Source organism: Lissotriton vulgaris, chromosome 9, assembly GCF_964263255.1.
Source record: "Lissotriton vulgaris chromosome 9, aLisVul1.2, whole genome shotgun sequence".
Classification (NCBI taxonomy): Eukaryota; Metazoa; Chordata; class Amphibia; order Caudata; family Salamandridae; genus Lissotriton; species Lissotriton vulgaris.
The window spans coordinates 561,121,100-561,143,548 of NC_141697.1; the positions used below are offsets into that span (position 1 = coordinate 561,121,100).

Here is a 22,449-nt window from a genome sequence, read left to right on the forward strand (position 1 = left end):
AGCGAGGCTCCCTTGCGGCCCTCCGTGCGCCGCACCACCTTCACCCCGCCGCCTTCCTGGAAGCCGCCGTCGGCGGCGCCGCTGAAGCGGTAGCAGCCACCCTCGGGCGGCTCGTCGCCGGAGCCGCTGCGGCCCCACTGCCACTACCCCGGCCGCAGGGAGGCGCTCATCCGCAGCAGGGGGTGCCGGGACGCCTTCTCAGGGTCGGGGTAGGGTTGGGCCGGCTGCCTCGGGGCCTCGGTGTGTGGCTGGGGGGTAGCCGTGGCGGTGATGGTGGCTTTGGCGGGCGGTTCTTGCTTCCGACAGCCGAACTTGGCACTCCCGGAGTCGGTGATCCGGAGCCTCTCCAGCAGCTTGTTGGCCTTCTCCCGGAGCCGGTCCATGCTCATTCAGAGAAAGGAGGGTAGTAAATCAGTCTTGGGGCCCCTCCTACCCGGGACACAGAACCAAGAATATACACACAAGTCCTTTTCACCATAAACTCAAAAGGTGGTGGTCCACGTTGCCTTTGTGCAGAGAGAGGCAGGGCTCGGGCCAGGACAGTAAAATGAACGGTTCATCAAAGCAGAGCGCTGGGCTGTCCTCCAGGGCCTAGCTAGGGGCCAATAGAGTAGAGAAGTTCAGTCGCAGGAGCAAACCAGTGACTCAAGGCTAATACAGTGAAAGCAAGAAGGATTCAAACCAGGCCCCTCTGCCTGCTCGCCCCGTCAGTACAGTAACATCACATGGAGCTCATCAAAGGCGCAGTAGAATGGCAAAGGGAAGCCAGCACAGAGTTTTTTTAGTAATCCATTTCTGCAGCTCACTCCTTTCCATGGAGATCGGCTCAGACTCCGAGCTATTCGGGCGAGACAGACTGAAAATATAGGCCACTTACAGGTAGGAAGGATGACGCCAACTCCTTGCAGCTCCTGCACTCCCTGCATGCGGGCAAACAGGGTCCACACTTGCCTATGGCAGCTTCACCACTTCCTGCAGGAGTGCGAATTGTGTCTTCACTCCCATCTAGTATCTCCTGCACTCCCCGCAGGAGGTCGGGTGGTGTCTATTCCGCTCTGGCAGCTACAGCACTCCCTGCAGGAGGGCGGATGGTGAGTACGCTCTCTTCCAGCAGCTCCAGTGCTCCATGCAGGTGGGAAAGGGATGGATTTACGCCCCTCTGGTTGGAAAAGATACCCATACAGGAAATCAGGGTATGGTTTTGGTACCTGTTTCTTCAGGACTCCCTGTAGTACGACAAGGAACTCCAGTAAACTGTTGTATTCCCCCAACTTCTTGCAGTTGGAAACTCCCTGCAGCTTAGAGCAGTGCTTTACTTTTTCCTGCATCCCCGGACCACATGCAAGAGGGCAGATGGCGACTTAAAAGTCTCTTCGCCGTTCAGGAGACCAGAAGGTGTCTTTGATGCCTGCAGCTCCTAGGGTTCCTGCAGCTCAAGCAGTCTCTGCAGGAGGGCAGAGGGTGGCTCCAGTCCTTTCCCGCAGCTCTGGACAGAAGCGCAGAGCAGAGGGTAGCTAGCTTCAGGCTGTGGCAGTCAAAAAGTGTTTTATTCTTCTTCCGTCCGTTTGGTTTTAGAACCCCTAGCATCTTCCGGCGACATGACGCGCGAGGGCCCTTGTAGTTTCCCCCGTCGGCAATGCGTGAAGATAGTTGCTGTCCTCATGCCCGAGGCCAAACTTTGTGTACGTTCGAAGAGTTTGTCTGTGGACCTGGCAGTGCCTCTGTCCGCTGCCTCTGTTCCACGGATCTCGTTATCCTGCCTCTGGATGGCGGAGGAATTCCTTTGAGGATTTTCATCTCTCACTTTTTTTGTTGGGGGGAGGGAGGGTGGTGCCAGCCCCGTAAAGAAGTTTTAGACCGGGGGCTGGGGCGTCCGTGGCGTTGAAGGGTCTACACAAGTGTCAGCTCCCGAGTGCACGGTTGTGGCAGAGGGAAGGGGTCCATTTTTAGGTCTCCTGGCGTTGAACCGCGCCGTGAACTGGTGCACACTTTCACCAGTCATCCACACACCACCAGCCGTCAGTGCATGCTTTCACCAGGCACACACACACCACCAGCTGTCAGTGCACACTTTCACCAGTCACACACACCACCAGCTGTCAGTGCACGCTTGCACCAGGCACACACACCACCAGCCAGCAGTGCACACTTCCACCAGGCACACACCACCAGCCATCAGTGCACAATTTCTACAGGCACACACACCACTAGCCATCACTGCACACATCAATTGTTAACGCATCCACAATTAACTATTGCAGCAATCGCAGTATGGCACACTTTACTTTTAAACATATTCATCTAAAGTGCAGCATGCCACCATTACTACAAAAAGAAATACACTTTTTTTTGGCCTACAATTTATTGACTTTTGTTGCAATTAGTGTTGCAATATTTAGCAATGCCAAATGCTCAAACTAAATTACTGGGAGACCTATTGCATTGCAAATGCTTGTTTTTATTATGTGATCGGTGGAATAGTATGTTTTCCCGGTGGATATCACTGAGAGTATGTGTGGTATGGTGTCTTTGTATTTGTGCTTATGGTATGGTACCAGCATGTTGTGAATTAAATGTCGTCTGTCCAAAATAGTGTCTAAATTTTTATTTTGAAACATATTGTCCTTTTAGAATTATTAATAGAAAATGTACTTTGAATTTGACAGTAGTTTTGTAAATGCAGCATTTATATGAATATTTCTGTCAATGATATTCAGACATACAGCTGTGGCTGTCATTGGCCTAGTGTTCAGTTATCGCTGGTTTGCTTTATCTCTCTTTTCCATGGTTAGCATCTGTCAATAATTCAGTGATCAATAATTACTGGTTACCATTTCTTCACTGTGTTATGTCTGCCATGTTTCATTTGTCAGTAGTTGCCAGTGACTCTAATCATTAGCTCTTGACTGAAGCTTGCCCTATGATTAGCAATGGGGTGATTGGCATTGGTGCTGCCATCAGTGTTGATATAAACAGTTCTCATCTGTAGGCAGTAGCCGAGCTAGGAATACAAAGATTTGCCTTTTCTGTCAGAAATTCACAGGCTTTGTTGATAGTAACCACAGAATCTTCTTGACTTCAGCGTGAGCTTCAGATTTCCTTTTCCATCATCACATTCAGGTCAGGGATCAGAATGTAGACCATTGTTTTCTTCGACTTTCGCATCAAAGCAGATTTTACATTTAGAAATCATTCAGGGAGTCACTTGAATTATAATTTAATTTATTTGCATTGACTTAAGGCGCTTAAAATGAAATGAATGCTTTTGAAATTCTGCTTTGAAGTTTGTAAACTTTGATGACCACAAGTTTCATAACCATTACTTGTCATCTGAACATGAGTAGCTTTGGTACATTTTTTAATTTAATTTTCAATAAAATGATGTGAGGAAACATTAAAGAAATGTATTTAGTAGGGAAAAAAATAATATTAAACTTTATTAAGGAACAGGGCAGGTGTAAAAGTTAGGTTAAGAAGGATAAATGTAACCCAATTTTAAATAGGCCATTGGCAACCAGCAGAGAGCAGTAGTGACGTAGCTTGCGCTGACTGAGGAGTTTTGTAACAGAGCTTTGTAAAGGAGCTTTGAACACTTTGATGGTTCCAAGATGGCTTCCATATTCAAAGCCATAACTATGCCTCAAAGCAATAGAATTGTGTGCATGAGTCAAGTAGAAGGTAAGATTTGGAGTGCAGAATTGTGGAGATGCTCCTAGCCAAACTGGAACCTAGTGAGGCATATTACAAGCACTACACTTGCTGACACCCACAGTACGTTTTCCAGATGGCAGTAGAATGGAAAGCATATTAATCTGTAAAATTCTTCAAACCTATTGTAACTGGAAAACTTTCCCTTCCCCTTTTGATTTCCTCTTTTCTCTTTTTAGTGAGGAACCCTTATTCTGGAAGCACATTCCTCTGTGCGGCCCTCCCCGGAAGCACAGCCCTCCTACAATGGTATGAACCGCTGCAGAAGTTTATGCTGCTTAAGGTAAATACCAGGCTGCAACTTGGCAGAGATAAAATATGTGTGAGGGTAGGTGGGCATGGGGAAGGTATGAAAGCGAGCGAAGATCTGTGAGAGGAAGAGCCCATTCTGCTGTGGGTGTGTAGCAATAATCTTACTTTGCTGAGAGCATGTGCTTTATTTTAATTCAATTGATTATCAAGGAGAGAGTGCGGACTGGGTAACCAGTCCGTATCCCCAAGGAGATTATATGTAATCAAAAATAGACTGGTCTATTAAGAATTAATATATGACTCAGAAAAGTATGTATCGGAGAACAGAGTGTGTTCCTTCATGAAGCCCCCACCCACCAACCTAGTTGGTGGCATGCTTCATCATCAGGCCCACCCAGTGACACCCAGTGTGACCCGGATGTGCTTCAACGCCTGTGTAACAGCGGAGCTGGTATATTGCTGAGAGTGCAGTGATATGTGGAGTGATACGTGTACAGGTTAAAACCCCCTGTGGGCACTGGGACCACTGGACAGCTTTTGACCTGTTCACGTATCACTCCACCATCACTGCACTACATATACTTTATTTTAATTCCCCTTACAAAGTAGGCTTTATACTCTTAGGTAGCAGCCTACCAGACAGTACAGTTGTCTGGTTGCTAAGACATCTTGGGGACATTCAGAAAGTTGACCTAGTAATGCATTCTATCCATTGCTTGCTATTGGCTTTGAGGTTTATAACGCACATTTTATTACTTTCCATTTGCTGGCTTTGTTTTAGCCTGTCCAGCTTGAGTTTTTACCTTCTCTTGCACAAACCTTATTTAGAGTATCCTTTTTAGTGCCCCGTTTCTGTCAATCTTGTTCTTATCTTGTCACATTTTCTGTGCATTCAAAGATTTGAGATAAAATGTAAAGCTTCCGAGGACGCTTGTTTACTTTTCTTTCTCTGACTTTAAAGTGAGAGGATTTATGTGACAATCTTGCTATGGATACTTGGGTTAGGAAATCGTTTTTTTTGTAGCACACAACAACATTTAAATGAACTGTGTAAGTATTTCAGAATCTATCTGAATTAGGAACACACCTTAAGTTATTTTTTTTTAATTATTTCTGAACTGTGTTGGAAGAAATACTTTATGATCAAAACAAATCATTACACAAAGTGATGCAATTTTCACACATTTTTGTCTGTGTACTGTATAATTTTATTAGTAAAACTGTATACCTGTGCAAATGTAAAGGTAGTTTCATTTGAAAATGTGTTGCCTGTAATTACAATGTGCTACCACACCATGCGTACTCCAATCTACGCCACTTCACTCTACTCTGCACCACTCCACACCATGCACTTTACTCTATACTACACCACCCAACTTTACTCTGCACTCTATGCCACTCGACTGTACTTTGCACCACTGCCCTCTGCATCACGCTACTCTACGCCACTCCCCTCTCCACCACTCTACTGCACTCTATGCCACTGAACTCTTCTTAACTCTGTGCCACTGCACTCTGTACCATTGCACCGTACTATGCACCACTCTAATCTATACCACTGCCTTCTATGATGCTGTATTGTACACCGGTGAATTCAATGCCACTGCACTCTACATGAGTCCACTCTACTCTATGCCACACCAGTTAATGCCACTTTACACAACTCCGCTCTATGCCATTCCAATATACAACACTCTCTGCCACTCCACTCTCCTCAATTTCACCCTACGGCACTCCACACCACTATTCTCTACTCCACTAACTTTTAGCCATGTTAAACAGTAGCCTCGCTGGTGTACATCATGGCTAAAACACATTGGAAAAGCTAATAGCTCTTGTATAGTCGAGACCTATTGGCTTTGCCAGTGCTTGTTTTTTTACTGTGGTCACTTGATTAATATGCAGAAGCATACATCATTTGCAGATTATTTCCTAAAACAATCTATGCGAAAAAACATCGACTCCTGTGAAATGTAATGTATTTACAAATGTAGCTTTTGACCAAACCCCACTTGGTCTGGCTCATCCTCAGCTTGGCTGAGCTGCTTCCAAAGTAGATTTTCAATATAACTCCTGTAAGATGCATTTGTATACAGCGAATCTGATTTATATATGGTGTCACCACTCCAGGTCATTATGGACACTATCAGCTAGATTCACGAAGCATTTTTGCGGGCGCAAACGGTGAGAATCGCAGAATTCAGCCGTTTGCGCCCGCAAAAATGGCATTTGGAATTCATCAATGGGTAATGAACTCGCAATTTGAAAAATCGCAAAAAATTGCGATTTTTCAAATTGCGATCGCATTTAAGGAATCTCAATTTGAGATTCCTTAAATGCTATTCATGAACCATTAATAAATTGCGATTTCGCTATTTTTTGCCGCTATTTACTGTAAAGTCTGACTTTGTGGTAAATAGCGAAAACTGAGAAAAATGCACTTTTGTGCATTTTTCTCTGTTGTATGTTACACACACACATGTCCTTTGGACATGTGTGTGCGCAACATAAGTCTAAATTTACATTTCAGGGGTGCTACAGGGTGTCCTTTGGACACAGCTAGCACCCTTGAAATCGGATCCTTATTTGCGATTAGCAAATTGCTAATCGCAAATAAGGAATAACTCCCCATTCATTCCTATGGGCCTTTAGGCCCATAGGAATGAATGGGGAGTTATTCCTTATTTGCGATTAGCAATTTGCTAATCGCAAATAAGGAATGTGTAGGAATCGCAATTTATTTAGCGATTCCTACATGAATCCCGATTTGCAAGTCTTTAATAGCGATTCCTTAATCATCGCTATTAAGGACTCGCAAAACGGGACTTTGATGAATCTAGGGGTTACTCCAGTCCTAAACATTTTACTTACAAATCAATGATTTCTTATGGGTTGTAACTAATGCAGTGGATGCAAAACAAGATTACAACATTCAGACTGCATAAGCTATCACACAAAAGTCCAGCACTGAAAGCGCTGTCTAAGCACCGAAGGGAGACGGTCACCATATTTGCATAGTCCATCGCAATGGTTCAACAACCTATCATGGAACAGACACTGCTTGACATCTTTGGACGCCTCTCCTCGATAATGATGAGTAGAGAAAGCACACACCACTCAGTTCCTGCAGAACTGACTGAGAACTGCATATAGGATGGCTAGTTTGTTTGTGTGGGTGGGCTTCTATCCCTGACAGGGTGGTACTGCACAGAGCTTGCCATGTCGAAGTCCTACATCACTCACTGTGCCCCATTTATGTACTATTGCACTGGCCAAGCAGTGCTCAAAGAAGCTCCCACTGCTGAAGTCTTCCAATTCTGACTCAACACTTTAGACAGGAAGAGTACCCTGGAAGTTGCTTTGTGTGTCTTGCTTATAGTCTGCAGTTGTAACCAGTCTTCTTTGTGTTCCAGCATTTTCCTATCACTTTGCCTGTGCCTCTGGCCCTTTTTGAGCTGCTGGTGGTGGATGGTGAGGACTACCCACAGATCTGCATTGGTGCCAGCCGGACCGGGCATCCTGGGCAAGAGCTTCAGTTTAACATAGTGCGTCTGAATGCCTCATCCACACTCAGCATGGATTGCCAAACAGGTACATAAAAAACAGTTACCCACGTTTCACCCCATTCCCCCAAAAACAACTGTGCAGGCACTATCCTCTGTGTGATCAAATCCAATAAATAACTCCTTGACATCACACTTCATCTCTGACAGATACTTAAGTACCTACCAACAATGAAATGGACTTCAAATTACCATTTCAGAACACAGGGATTCAACTGAAAGAGCCAACTAATTAGACCCGACGGATAAATAGGATGTGCCTCTAATAGCAAAGCTCCTTAGAATGTAGCCAACATCAATACCCTATGACACCCCCATCAGTGGAACTCCCTAAGTTGTGTCTTCATGGATGTTACTACTATACTGCATCATAAAGTGGTCTCTCCTCTTGACCTCTGGAACGTAGCTTAACCAGCAGTTACGATGTTGCCAATACCATCCCTCACTAACTGAATATTCAAATTACTACCCCTAGACATCTGACTAACTAGTAGTGCATCTTGTAAGCTCTTAAAATTTGGATCAAAGAACTCTTAGGGGAGCTGTAATGCCCTTGGGGCCATGTGCGATGCATTACAAAACCATCAAAGTGAATAAATGACTAAGCAAATGCGTGAAGTTGACTTTTTAACGGTTACTTTAAGAGGTGGAAGGGGTTAGGTACTCTGACATAGCATGGCCTAGTAATTTACACTCAATAAACCTAAATGTACATGTAGTGCCCTATCATTTTACTGGATTAAGTCTTCTATTTACAAGTAAGTGAAAAGAGCAGTTGAAAATATGATTCACAAAGCAAACAAGAAGGTGCTAGGACCTTCTGTAGCCGAGATATGCCTCCAAAGGTTTTTAGAATGTTATACCTTAGGTGCTAGATTTCCCTTAACATTGGCCCTATGGCTATTGTTATAATATGATGCTGTATCTTGTTTGACTCGAGGTATGTCAGGTCTTTTACTCCATTATTTACAAACAATGATTGGGACAGACATGCCAGACAAAGATTATAGTGAAGCACCATTGCTTTGATATGCTTGGCTCTCTCATAGGGATTGTAGGCGCACAGGCTGGAAATTCAAGAAAACAAAGCTTTTTCAAAGTAAGATCACCTTAAGAAATCCTGAGGAAGGGCTCCTTCATTTTTGTTTTCCCGGTTTCGCATACTTCCAAAGCAGAGAGTCCAAGGTAAGACATGTTGAATCTAATCTATGTGTGGATGTGGGATGGCCCTTGAAGTTCTGCAGTAGGCCATTGTGAGAGGGGTACAGGCAGAAACACAGAAAGATGAGAAGGAATTAATTCTTCCAGAACAGGGGAAACATGTTCTGAACCAAAGGAAAGGGACCTAAACCCATCCATCCTAAATAACAGAGACATGCAGGTAGCCATGGTCGTCTAGAACAAAGACAACCTGCAAAGAGACCCCCATTGTGTGTGTCCATGATCAAGGTGCCCCAGTGGACAGCATTGTTCAATCATGTTACTGTAAAACAAGGGATTATTTCCACAGCACACATGCCACCCACACATGTCCCCCACATGAGGTTAGGCGAGAACCACTCCTGAGCAAAGATTTCTACAGGGAAGAGTGAATAAATAGATAATCTCCCCTCAGGCATGGACACCTAAACTAGAACCACATTTCCACCAGTTTCATCATCGCCTCGGACTATGGTGCAGCAGCAACCCTCGCTAAAAACATGGAGGTACACTTTGGGTGTTCACCAGTCAGGAGATCTTTGCTGTGCTGACAAGCAACAAAGCAAAAACATGGAGCATTTTCAGTGGACTTGCAGATTATCAAGTTCAGTCACAGCAAAACACAAGACTGGCCCGAAAAATGATCAGGCAAGGCATTGCATCTTTTGCAAGTCTTGCGAAGGATTTGTATTTCAACATTCTTCACTTCACTAGTAAAACATTTTTTGCGTGGTCAAAGAAAATGTTCAATTATGTTGCTAATGTACTATTTGGTTCTAGTTGTTGTTTAGTATGTCTCAGCTTCTTTGCCTACTTGTGGAGTGGGTTTCTGAAGGGGCAGTTGTTGCTAAGTGCTGTTGTTGCAGGGTGCTCTGCACTTTGAGCAATAAACTGCTTCACTCACTGCTACTAGTGAATACTGGAGTTATTCAATAAATATCTAGAAGCCCGGTTCCTAAGGAAAGTGAGAGACACATGTTGGCACTTATTCTTTTTTTGTTTAAATGTTTTTATTCGTTACAAGAAATCATGTGCATTCAAGGACAGTAGTTACAGCGTACACAAATTTCCAAATCCGGACAGTTAGCAAACAGCATGTAAACATTACATAGTGTCTGCAATTTCTGTACGTTTATACATTTCCAATTCCACCTGTGGGGATACCACAGGGTCTCCTCGATATTTATTCCAGTTCGACCATTTACGGTCCCATTTTCTGGGGCACCCCCTCGCCACGAATACTTCAGTTTCCGCCAGCAGGCATCTGTCAAACTCTTTTGCCCACATATGGACGCTCAGTATGTTCGCTCCCCCCCCCCCACCCTCTCGCTATCTCCCGTTTAACCAGCGTGTATCCCAGCGTCGTAAACTGTTTTTCCACCTTTGTCAGATCAGTTGCCTCCCAAATATTCAACAACCCAGTTGTGGTGTAAAGACAATCTCCTTATGTAAGGCCTTACGCATGTGTTCCGAGGCCCCCTGCCACAGGACACGCCACCTCGGGCAGCTCCACAGAGTGTGATAAAATGTGGCCTGCTGGCCAAAAACCCTCAGGCAGAGATCATCAGATCTAGAACATATTTTCACCAGGGTCTGTCCCGTCATATACAAGCGGTGAAGTGTTCGAAGTTGGATCAATCTGAATTTCAGTGTTATGGCTGCCTCCCGAGGGGACATCAGGGCCTCCTGACACTCCTCATCGCTAATCATTCCCAGGTCAATCTGCCATCTCTCCCTGAATCTCGGAAAGGAATCTGGAAGGTTAATGCATACTTACTTATATGTGAGAGAGATTGCTTTCCAGTCCAAAGGCCCATCTAACAGCCTGTCTTCAAGCGGTGAAGAGTCTAGTATGTCTGTAGAAGACGGGAAGGCCGTCTGCAGAGCCTGGCGAATCTGCAGGTATCTGTGTGTTTCTCCCCGGGCCAGTTGATATTGTTGCTGGAGTTCCTCAAATGCGAGTATAGCCCCCTTTTTGACCAGATCTTTTATTGCAGAGATACCTATAAGGTCCCACTAGTCGAAGCCGGGCTGGTAACACAACATAGCCAGTTTCTGCGTACACCAGAGCGGAGCAACCTCAGTAAGGATGCCAGCCCTTCCCAGGCGAGAGTTTACAATGCGCCAAATCTCCAGCGTATGCAGGGTGGGCCCAAAGAACCTCCCCTTGTTTTTCTTGTCACTAACATACAAGGCCCCTAGATATCCCGATCGGTCAGTTTGGTTTTGGTTAAGAGCGTACGCAAGGTCCTCTGGAGGACGGTAGATCCACCTATTGAAGGTCACTAGTTGTGCTGCCCAATAGTAAAGGTGTAGGTCGTGGAGCGCAATGACCCCATCATGCCAACTCCTCGTCAACTTCTTCAATGCCACCCTTGGGGCCTTTCCATCCCACAACAGCGTACGGACCTCCCCTTCCACCATTTTGAATTATGAGTCCGGGACTTTGTAAGGGCAATTTTTTAGGATATACAAGAAGCGAGGAAGGGTCAGCATCTTAAAAAGCGCCGCCCGGCCAATCAGTGAGAGCGGGAGGGACCGCCAATGTTTCACATCTGCTCGCAATCTAGCCAGTGGAGGGGCCAAGTTGGAGCTGTAGAACAGATTGGGGTCCGACGTAACATAAACCCCCAAGTATCTAAACCCGTCATCCACCACCACTATGGAGCAGCCTGCCGGAAGCCGGGGGATCTGTCCCCGCAACATAAACAACACTGATTTATGCCAGTTAATCGCATACCCTCAATATTTGCCGAAATTCGTAAAAATGTCGAGCACCACCGATATTGATTTGTATGGGGAAGCAAAGAACGGCAGTATATCATCCGCATATAGAGATATGCGGTCCTCTACGTCGTCTGACCACCTCATCCCTCGTACCATCACATCCCGGAGTATCCACGCCGCAAGGGGTTCCTACAGAAGGGCGAATAACATTGGGGATAAAGGGCATCCCTGTCTGGTACCTCATCGCAATCTAAATGTCCTAAAAGTACGACCATTTACACACACTTGACCCAGAACATCCGTATACAGCAACCAAACCCGCGCTATAAACTTGGGACCCACACCCACCCTCTCTAGAACTTCAAACATGTACGGGCATTCTAGGGAGTCAAAGGCCATAGAGGCATCAAGAGACAACAACGCAGCATCCTCCTCGATGTGCTGCCTACGGGCCATCACGTTATGCAGGCGCCTTAGATTGAGGGCTGTATTTCTGCCAGGTATAAAGCCGGACTGATCCAGGTGGACTAATGTTGTAATAACCTTCCCAGCCGGTTGGCGAGGACTTTCGCTAAGACTTTCGCCTCAACATTAATCAGTGAAATCAGCCTATAGGAGCCACAGACGTCCACCGGCTTGCCTGGCTTGTGAATCACCACTATGGTGGCCAACCTCTAATCCACTGGTAGCCGTCCCACCTCCAGGCTCTCCTCATACATGGCTTTCAAATGCGCTATCGTTTGAAAGGCAGTGGCTTTCAGGAATTCAACCGGTGGGTCCCATTGCTTTCCCCGATTTTATCTGCCCTATAGCTTTACCGATTTCCTCATCTGAGAGATACTCATCTAAGGTCTCCCTATCTGCCTCTGAGAGGGTCGGGACGTCACTATCCCGAAGGAGCTGGCGTGATTCCTCCTCCGTGTAGAAAGTAGAGGGGAAATATACCTGTTCTAGGTGAGCAGCGAATTCCTCCGCTATGTCCCGCGGATGTGTCACGGAGCCCCCTCCCGACGTTATCAATGTATGCACCTGTCTCGACACCTGTTCTCGTCTTTCTAGCCAAGCCAGTGTCCTGCACATCCTGTCCCCCATTTCATATATTCTGTGCTGGGTGTGGCAATACTTAGCCAACATGTGTTCTCGGGTTTTTATCCAATACTCATCTTGCTTCAACCGAAGCCTATGGGCAGTATCAGGCAAGGGATTCTGTGTATGTTCCCGCTCCAGTTCAAGAAGGTCCGGTTCCGCCTGCACCAAAAGCTCGCGTTTCTTAGCGATATATCCCATCTTCAAAGATAGGGCCTGCTCTTTCAGAACTACCTTGTACGCCTCCCATATTGTCTGAGCCGACAAGACCGAACCCACATTTTCGGCAAAGTAATTCTCAGTTTGTGTACGGAGTTCCTCTCTAATGTCCGGTATGTGCAAAAGCAATGGGTTCAAAATGATGGTGGTGCGTTCCTGTCTTTCCCAGTGTGTGTACACCACCCAGACCGGGGAGTGGTCAGATATACCCCTCGGTAAAACCCAGGAGTTGACAACATTTCCTACCGTTGATGGGTGTGTGAGGAAGTAATCAATATGTGATAAGCTTTGGTCCATGTTAGAGAAAAGGTTAACAGCCTGTCTGTGGGCTGGAGCACCCGACCCACATACACTAGTCCCAACGCCTCCGTAAAGTCGGCCATCAGGGTGTTGGATTTCGCCCTTGACCTTGGGGGCTGGCGGTCAACTGTGTCATCTAACGTCATATTATAGCCGCCACCCATAATCAATGTACCGTCCTGTAAATCCGTCAGCTTCCCACCCAGGTCCTCCAAAGCCATTTTACCCATAGCAGGCGGTAGATAGACTGAAATTATTTTGCGGTCTCTACCATGCACCTATCTCGAGTGGAGATTCCCCTCGACCTCTGTGCACTGTAGCAAATGTGGTTCCTAACTAGAACACCACTATTTTTTCAACACAATATTTTTCTGTATATTCAAATTTTTCTGATTAATCTCACCAACATTTTAGAACACAAAAATTTAACCTCTGCACGTAGATTTTCTGGGTTGCATAACCAATCTATTAAACAGATTTATTCATTCAATGAACATTGTTTTTAAACAATAATATAGTCTTTTGAAAGCATTTCCATCAGTTTACAATGAATCCAAAGTGATGCCCGATGCATTTCGAGCCCGGTTGGGCTCTACCTAAGGGGCCTGTAATTAAACAATATATACATCGTTTTAGTGATTGTTTCTTCGAGCTCCAGCGTACAATGTTAAATAAACTTCCTCAAATAGCAAAGCAATGCATTAGTTTCCATGAATGTCAAACCCATATTCAAACATTTTCAGTTTGATTAGCAAGCGTAGTGTGCGACCAGTTTCGTTAAAGCTACGGTCTGTTGTTTTTTAAGGGCGTCAAGCGGCGAGGCTTCTGACAGTGAGGGTTTCTTTGGAATACGGAGTTGTGATTTCAGTCTTAAAAACGAGGTAAGCGGACGCCGAGTCTAAAATAGTGAATGGCAGGGTCCTATTGACTCCCAACGGCTTGAGGTATTGACAGTGTGTTTTTCGATTGCAGATTATCACATCAGTTCCCTAAGTGACTATTAGCACGACGCGGTATTTTGGGTCACATGAGGGTGAGGTGAAGGAAACTGTTTTCTTTTCGTTTTACTTTGTTGCAACTTTGCACTCCAGCTTCATTTTGGCCAACATAACATGAAAAATGTTTGAATATGGGTTTGACATTCATGGAAACTAATGCATTGCTTTGCTATTTGAGGAAGTTTATTTAACATTGTACGCTGGAGCTCGAAGAAACAATCACTAAAACGATGTATATATTGTTTAGTTACAGGCCCCTGAGGAAGAGCCCAACCGGGCTCGAAATGCATCGGGCATCACTTTGGATTCATTGTAAACTGATGGAAATGCTTTCAAAAGACTGTATTATTGTTTAAAAACAATGTTCATTGAATGAATAAATCTGTTTAATAGATTGGTTATGCAACCCAGAAAATCTATGGGCAGAGGTTTAATTTTTGTGTTCTAAAATTTTGGTGAGAATAACCCAAAAAAATTAAATATACAGGAAAATATTGTATTGAAAAAATAGTGGTGTTCTAGTTAGGAACCACATTTGCCTCAGTGCACAGAGTTCGAGGGGAATCTCCACTTGAGATAGGTGCTCAAAAGGACAGGCACGGTTGAGGACAAACGTGCCACCTCTGAAGCACGCTTGGTAAAGTTTGAAATAATTAGAGAGAAAAAAGGTTTAATTGAGGTGTGCTTCTCCACTCTGAGCAGAGCGGTCTCTACCATCCCATTGGGCCTCCACACCTGCAAATCTCCCTGCCAAATCCGCCCATACGCTACGAACTATGAGAGGTACGGACCTCGTTACCAGAATTGCCGTCCCCCTCGACCCGGAAGTGTAATCAGTATGAACCAAGAGTTTATATCCCCATCTAGTGAGGGCCTTCATCTTCTTCCCCACCAAGGGCATCTCCTGTAACAATACCACATCAGAAGAATGGTGTTACAAATATTGTTGCACTATTCCCCTCTTAATCTTGTCCCCCATCCCGTTGACATTCCACGTCAGTACAGAAAGTGTCCCATCTCTGTCCCCCATCCCAGATCACAAAATGAGCAACAATGAATCAGATCAATGAGGTCCGCGAGAGCATTGTAAATATTCTGTCCAGTAATAAAAGCCCCAGCTGCACATTTAAACATTGTACCTTCAAACACACTCCCTGCCCCCCTGCCAGTGGATTTAAAATTACCCACTCCCAAACATGGCAGAATGCCTGCCCCCCCCCTGAAATCCCGAAACTGCACATGGTGATCCAGCCCCCCTCCCCGCATGTACACTTCACAATTAACTCGTATTTTAGCCATCCACTTGCGAATATTGTCAATTCCCATTCAGGTCGCAACAATAACACCCATCAGTCTGCTGTATTGCAATATGTCCACTGTTTTAGGAAGTCCCTCCATGATGGGCATTTCCACCTCTCCCCCCTTTCCCCTACTTGTGCTTTGGGGTGGGCATGAGCTCTTCCTCCATGCCGCCCCGGTCGGTCAGCCCTTCTGCTTCAGCTGGCCTTCTTCCTCCATCGACCCGTTGTGCACTGTCTCCTTCCGCAGCCCTCTGTGTTGACCAGGTCTGTCCACTCTGTCTCGTCTTTGGCTTCCCACTGTACTCCAGCCTTCCATCCATTCCCATACTGCCTCCGGAGAGTCAAAAAAACACGACTTGCCGTCTGACTCCACTCTCAGCATCGCCACAAAGATCATTGCGTACTTTACTTCCCGATCTTGTAGTTCCCTCTTCACCGCCAGAAAGCTGCAACGTTGGGCTTGAACCTTGGCCTTGAAATCCTGGAAGAAGGCCACCTTGTAGTTGTCTATCTTTAGGGACGGACTGGAGCACGCAGTCTGCAGAATACCATCTCTGTCTCTGTAGTTGAACACCCTGGCAATAAGGGGTCTCAGGGGCGCTCCTGGATTTGGTCTGCCCCCTGGTACCCTATGAGCCCTCTCAATAGAAAAATAGCTGGACAGAGTCTTAGGTTTGAGGTGCTTCGTGATGAGATCTTCCACATAGAGGTCTGCCGCCGCCCCCTCCGGGACCCCTAAAATTTGGATGTTGTTATGGTGGGCACGGCCTTCGTAGACATCGAGTTGCTGCGACATTCTCTCCTGCTTCTTCTGCATTTCAAGCATTTGCGTTTGGAGTTCCCATGTATCCGTTTGTAGGGCACTAGTGACTATCTTGAGCTCCTTGACCTTTTCGTCCATTTTCCGAAAATCCGCTCTAAACAGGGAGACCTCCACAGTGACCGAGTCCACCGAGGCCCGCACCCCATTGATGGCTGCCATGACGTCATGTAGAGTGGGCTCCGGGCCCTGTTTAGTGGCAGGCGCCCCACCATCCTTTTCAGATTGCGGCGAATCGCCTCTTTCTCCAGTCTTGGCCCATGCAAATTTAGTGAGCTGTTTTTGGGCGTTGACCTTAGGACCTCTCTCACCCGTCGCCATGCCACCGCCTCAACACCCGGTCCTCAAGGTAGGGGCTCAGGGCACCCCCGCACCGCGGCTCCAAAGCTCTGGTTATGCCGGCTGGGGTCCTCCACCTGCTGTAATGCTCCTCAATATGACGCACTCCTCTGCCTCACTATGCCGGCTGGGGTCCTCCACCTGCTGCAATGCTCCTCAATATGACTCACTCCTCTGCCTCACCCTTTGCGTGAGGCTTTACCACTCACAGGTCGGGCCACTCAAATGCATAATTCCCCTGGGGTGTCACCAATCTCAGTCCCTGTTTCCAGCAATAGAATCCAGACAGTGGAGCGCCCACGCAGCCCCAGACTCCAGCTACCTCAGCACCAATCCAGCCTCAAGTTCCGTAATAGGGTAAATTGTCCCGGCACTGCCCCTGCAGTTCAGACCTGCAACATTCTCTGCGCCATTTCCTCGTATAAAGTGATACCAGCTATTGTCTCCTGCACCAGCGCCTTCAAGTGGGAGAAAGTCTTCAGGGCCCACCTCCTTCAAGTCGAGACGACTCACACCGCCTACCATTTGCCTCCACATCAAGGGGATTTGCTCACCATGCGGGCCCCAGCTCCAATCCTGTTAACCACTATCTCCCCAATCTTCCCACAAATTCTCCTCCGCCGGATCTCCCCGGCATGTCCACAATGCCTGTATGCCAATCCAACACTGGCACAGTCTCCACACAGCTCGCCCAGGCCTTCTCTGCACTCCCCTATTCCTCAATCCTTCATGCCCACCGGGCCGTACGTGCGGCCTATCAGCCAGACGACACTCGCCCAGGAGGCCTCAGCCCTCACCTCTCCTTCGGGCAGCAGTACTTTATGAGGACCCTCGGGGCACCTTCTCTGGCTTAAAGTCCTGGCAGTCGCCACAGTCAGCACTCCCGCAGCGCTTGTCCCGCACCCTACTCACGAAGGGGCCGCAAGCCGGGGTCTCGATTTCCCCTCCAGGCGGCTCGGGCAGTGTCCGCTAGTGCTCCCTAGGCTCCTCCCACCGCAAGCCTCCAAGTGCGGCCGTAGAAGCAAAAGTCAATCTGGCATCCTGGTCGGATCCCAGTCCCGATCCTACCCCAGCTGGTGCAATAGTAGGGGGCCTCCGCACTGCCATCTCCTGGTCCCGGAGTCCGCAGCAGCGGGCCCGACCCTCCAGGCCCTGATGCCGGGGCCTATGTTAGTCTCGCCTCCCGCTCTCTTCCGTGGGGCCGCCATTGAAAGGCAGGTCCCTCATCGGAGGGGACGAAATCGGACCTCATTACCGCCGCACCGAGGGTCAAACTTTCCCCAGGGGAGTCGGGATCAAGACACATTCACTTCTGTGCCACTGTTCGTCGTGGATGGCTTAGGATGGGGCAGGATAGATGCTGGGAAGGCAGGAGCTTGGTTAGGCTGCGGCCATTCTCGACGACTGCTAGCCACGCCCCCTTGGCACTTATTCTTGAAAATATTACAAACTATTTCCTGTTTTATTAAATTTTCTGAAAGATAAGGTTACAATAAAAAGAGAAGAGAACAACAAACACAAAACATAAAATGACAGTCTCTTGTTTACATGCAATTATATCTGTGTCTTAGCCAGTACCGAGCTACTCACCCGAGTGAGAGCTAATAAAAATGATTTCAATTTAAAAACATCATTTTGTAAACAATGGATAGAAGAAGTGTAGCTAAAAACAAATGAAAGAAGGTGATCAATGTAAACAACTAAGACTTTCTCGAACTGCATGTTCAGTGCTGGTTTCCTGTTTTTTGGATGTTCAAGGCCTGTTGCTGTCCTGCTGAACACTATGCTAAACTTGATGGTTTTGTGATAATGTTAGTACTTAAAAGTTGATCCAGGGTCCTTTGTAGAACATTAAAGCAAAGGAGACGTTTGTACTATAGAATCCATGTTTCCCTTAATAACCAAGTCTATCTCTTCAGCTGACACTAATTCTGTCAATTGAGCACTTCCAAACCAGCACATTGTCCATATTGATGGCTTGACCATCTAAATACTATGACTATATATCCTGAAGAAAGCCACAACACTCCCTAGGTCAAATCAAATCAAAAAAGCTTATATATGACCAAAAGAAAAAATCTAATAACAATAATAAAAAGACATATTATTTGCACATCCTCACAATTATTTACAAAAATACAGTCCATTTTTTAATTAATAATCCAAGGAAATCAATATAGTAAAGGTTCATTCAAATCTATTAAAATCATAAATCTTAAAAAACATCTCGAAGGTACATATAGTACGTTGAATTCCATATAGCATACATTTGGGATAAAGGGCGTTATAACTCCAACTTCAATCATCATAATGTTCATAAGTTAAAGCCTCTAAATAGGAGTAGGTCTTTCTTCTCTTAATCGACATTTGTATAAAATTGCAAGCAGCATTCATGTTTTTATCTTTCTCCAAGCTACAGATAAAATTAAAAGCTTGTTTATAATGATATAATTTATTTGCTAAAAAGAGAGGTTTCAAAACAAGTTTACGAATGTCCCTATAAAAATTACAAAATAATAAAAAATGCAGCATGGATTGAGGAGATTTTCCATCACATGGGCAATTTAGAAATATGATACCTTTTCCTGGACTTAGGGAATGCAACTAGATAGTGTAGGGTACTGAGTCTTAATCTTGTTAAAAAGAACCTATGTTGGGTGTTTCTTACTTTAATGAGATAGGGTTGTATGCCCATAAAAAGTTGGCGCTCATAGTAAGAGATAATACTTTGTTTCGTACTTGATTCACCATCCCTTACCAAATCAATGGCGGTAATAAGCCTTGTTTTCATCTCTTTTTTACTATAATAGACATCGGTTCTTTACACTCTAGGGTTAAATCACAGTTTTTTAGTAAAGTTTGAATATATTCAAGCCACAGTATTTTTCTGCTATTATCTAGAGCCAAACAATCCAGTATTATATTCTTAGTAAACCTTGCTTCTTCTCTCGTCCATATCCGATGCCATAGAGTAAGGCCAGCTGTTCTTATAAAATCGCTAATATAGGGGACAGACAATTCTCTTGGAACTGCTAGCAAGTGTTTTAAAAACTTGTTCTCTTGTAGTTGGAGGGTTACAATATTAGCTCTTCCCCATAGAGCTGCACCATAGCATGCAGTTGTGATAGATTTGCTGCTATATAGGTTGAGCATTTCCCTAATGGGTTTATTTCCCATTTTTGTAGAAAATCTAAATATACCCTCTATTGTTTTTGTAAATTTTAAATTTGATAGATTAATATGCGAACCCCATATACCATTTTCGTTAAACAGTAAGCCCAGATACATAAAACTTGGATGTACGTCAGTACAACGCGATCATTTTGATTGCAGTACTTTACAACGCGGTTTTCACAACGCAAGTCGTTACAACGACTTGCGTTGGAGGGCGCTGGGTTGAGGATTAATTTATTTTCTATTCCAACTCCAGCCCATGTAACAGTAGGGAAGGTGCTGGAATAGAAAATCAAACTATTCCTTAAGCAAGAGCGCCATCCAGCGCAAGTCATAGTAATGACTTGCGTCGTAAAAGTTGTGCGGTGTAAACAACGCGTTGTAAACACCGCGTTTTAAAGGATGTTTCCCATAAGACTAGAGGCTCTATCAATTACAGTGCCGCCCACATAATGCTTTTTAATCCTTGTTCTGTTTTTACCACAGGTCATGACAAAAGATTTTGTTAGGTTCAACTTTAAATCCTTTTCAGTCATGAAAGTGCACTTTTTTTATCAAACATTGCAGACCATTTGTCGTCTTTGAAGTAAGGACGGAATTCTCCACATGAAGGGTGGGACGAGCACCTACCTTTGGGCCATCGGTTTTTAGGTTCTTCAAAAAAGGGTCAATATTATTTATATATAATGAAAATAAAAGGGTAGCTAAGGCACACCCCTGTCTTATCCCCCGAGTTTCCCTAAAGTCCAGCGTGCACTCTCCCTTTATACCAAACCGAACTCTGGATAGTAAAAGATATAAATCTGGGACAAGTAAATAACAATATCTTTGGGGGCGCCTAGCTCAACCAGTGTTTGCCACAGTTTATCGTGGTTTACCAGGTCAAAGGTACTGGTGAGATCAACAAAGCAAAGGTATAAGGACCCTCCCTTTGCTATCCAAGTTTACACATTGTTCTATCGTCCCAATACCTCTCCTAAAGTCATACCGGGCATCTGGTAGTATGTTATTCTCAGAGGCCCTGTTTTCTAATCTTCCCAGCAAGACTCTCCCCATCAATTTGGAGGTAGAGTCAAGGAGAGATATGGGACGATAGCACTTAGCATTCCCTCTGTCCCCTTTTTTAAATATGGTAACTATTATACTTTCAACCAAAGGATGTAGGTAGCATTCCATCAAAGATTGCGTTAAAGAAGTTCAGTAGAATAGGTGACCAAAATTCGATATCATACTTAAAGACATCAATTGGGACCCCATTGGGTCCGGCGGCTTTACCAGTGGCACTTTTATTAAGTGGCCCTTTAATTTTTTCTAGGGTTAGCCGGGGTAGCCCAACAGGCTCAACTGTAATAAAGTTACTTTTATCCTTTTGCATAACTATGGCACCTCCTGGGTTAAAAATACCCTCAAAATGCATTATCCATTCCTCTAATGGAACTAAAACATCTGTCGTTACCACTGAAATATAAAAAAAAAAAAGGCTAGTTAATGGTTTTCCAAAATAGGGTTGTATCATGAGTTGTTGCCGCTTTTATTAATTTGTCCCAGGCCTTTTCTCGGATCTCAGCTTTCCTAAGGTTCAGAGCAGTTTTATACTTTCTTCTTAGGTTACTTATTTCAGAATTGTTCCTGGGTTTTGTATTTAAGGTGATTTTTAATTCCTTATTTAACCTTGAACATTCCTGGTTAAACCATCTAGGTTCTTGGTTATGGACTTTATTCTTTTGTTTTATTTTTAAATTGTCCGCTATTTCAATAATAATATTAGAAAAGGCGCCAATAATATCCGAATTAATAGAAGAACTATCTAGGCAGGTATCATACTGTTTTTTCCCAATAAGATAATCCATAAACAAAGAAGGGTTTACACCTGAACATTTTATTGAGACTCTGTTGTGATCTTGGGTCTCTGTGTTAATATCAGCTGCCTTCCCTCTTTTAGTCCGAGACATATCAAGTGTCAAAGTCATTGTGATCGCTAAATAGGGTTGCACAAACTGTAAAGGATTCCACTAGATCCCTACATTGTACTGAGATACATTGTTCCGAGACAATAAAATGGTCAATAGTTGAAGGCGATCTAGCACCTATAAATGTCTGGAAGGGTGACTGTCCATCAAAATCATTTAATTCCATAATTACTAAATTATATTTATGAATAGCAAAATTAATGGCTTCACCATAAATGTCATAGTAAAAATGGGAGATTCGGTCTCCATAATAATCAAGATAGCCACATTGTTCTCCTGCTATAGCTTTATATTTTTCAGTATTAAAGTCACCAGCCCAGATAAGCATTTTATCACCACCCATCCCTTTTAGGAAACCATCCAAATCCTCTTCTAGAGAATTTATTACCTTAGATTTTGTATTGTCAAAAATGTTATTATAGAAATTAATTACAACAATGGACTGTTTCCCCTCAACTTTAAAATAAAATAATTGAAAAAATTGTGACGTGATATATGATTTTTTTAGAGTGAGGGGAGAGGATCCTGGAATTGCGGCTGCTAAGCCACCTTTTGCTCGGGTCTTTCTAGATGGTGTAGCATGAGTACATATAGTTTGGTAGCCATTTATAACAAGCATTTGCAATGCAATAGGTCTCGCATTATTAAAGTTTGAGCTATTGTCATTGCTAAATAATGCAACACCAATAGCTCAAACTTTAATAATGCGAGACCTTTTGCATTGCAAATGCTTGTTTCCCGTGCTTTCCCCTCTGCCTCTGTCCGATCACTTTCACTTTCGTTTGAATCCAA

General features: G+C 44.8%; 1 protein-coding gene across 2 annotated transcripts in view; it reads left to right on the forward strand.

The window, feature by feature from the left end:
- The window catches only part of MAP4K2 (mitogen-activated protein kinase kinase kinase kinase 2), a 348,117-nt gene that overhangs the window by 294,299 nt on the left and 31,369 nt on the right, over nucleotides 1-22,449 (forward strand). For both annotated transcript variants that reach the window (XM_086938087.1, XM_086938086.1), the window contains 2 exons: nucleotides 3,888-3,991; nucleotides 7,374-7,551. In XM_086938087.1, coding sequence (XP_086794213.1) covers nucleotides 3,888-3,991; nucleotides 7,374-7,551 — 282 coding nt within the window. The remainder of the gene's footprint in view (nucleotides 1-3,887; nucleotides 3,992-7,373; nucleotides 7,552-22,449) is intronic.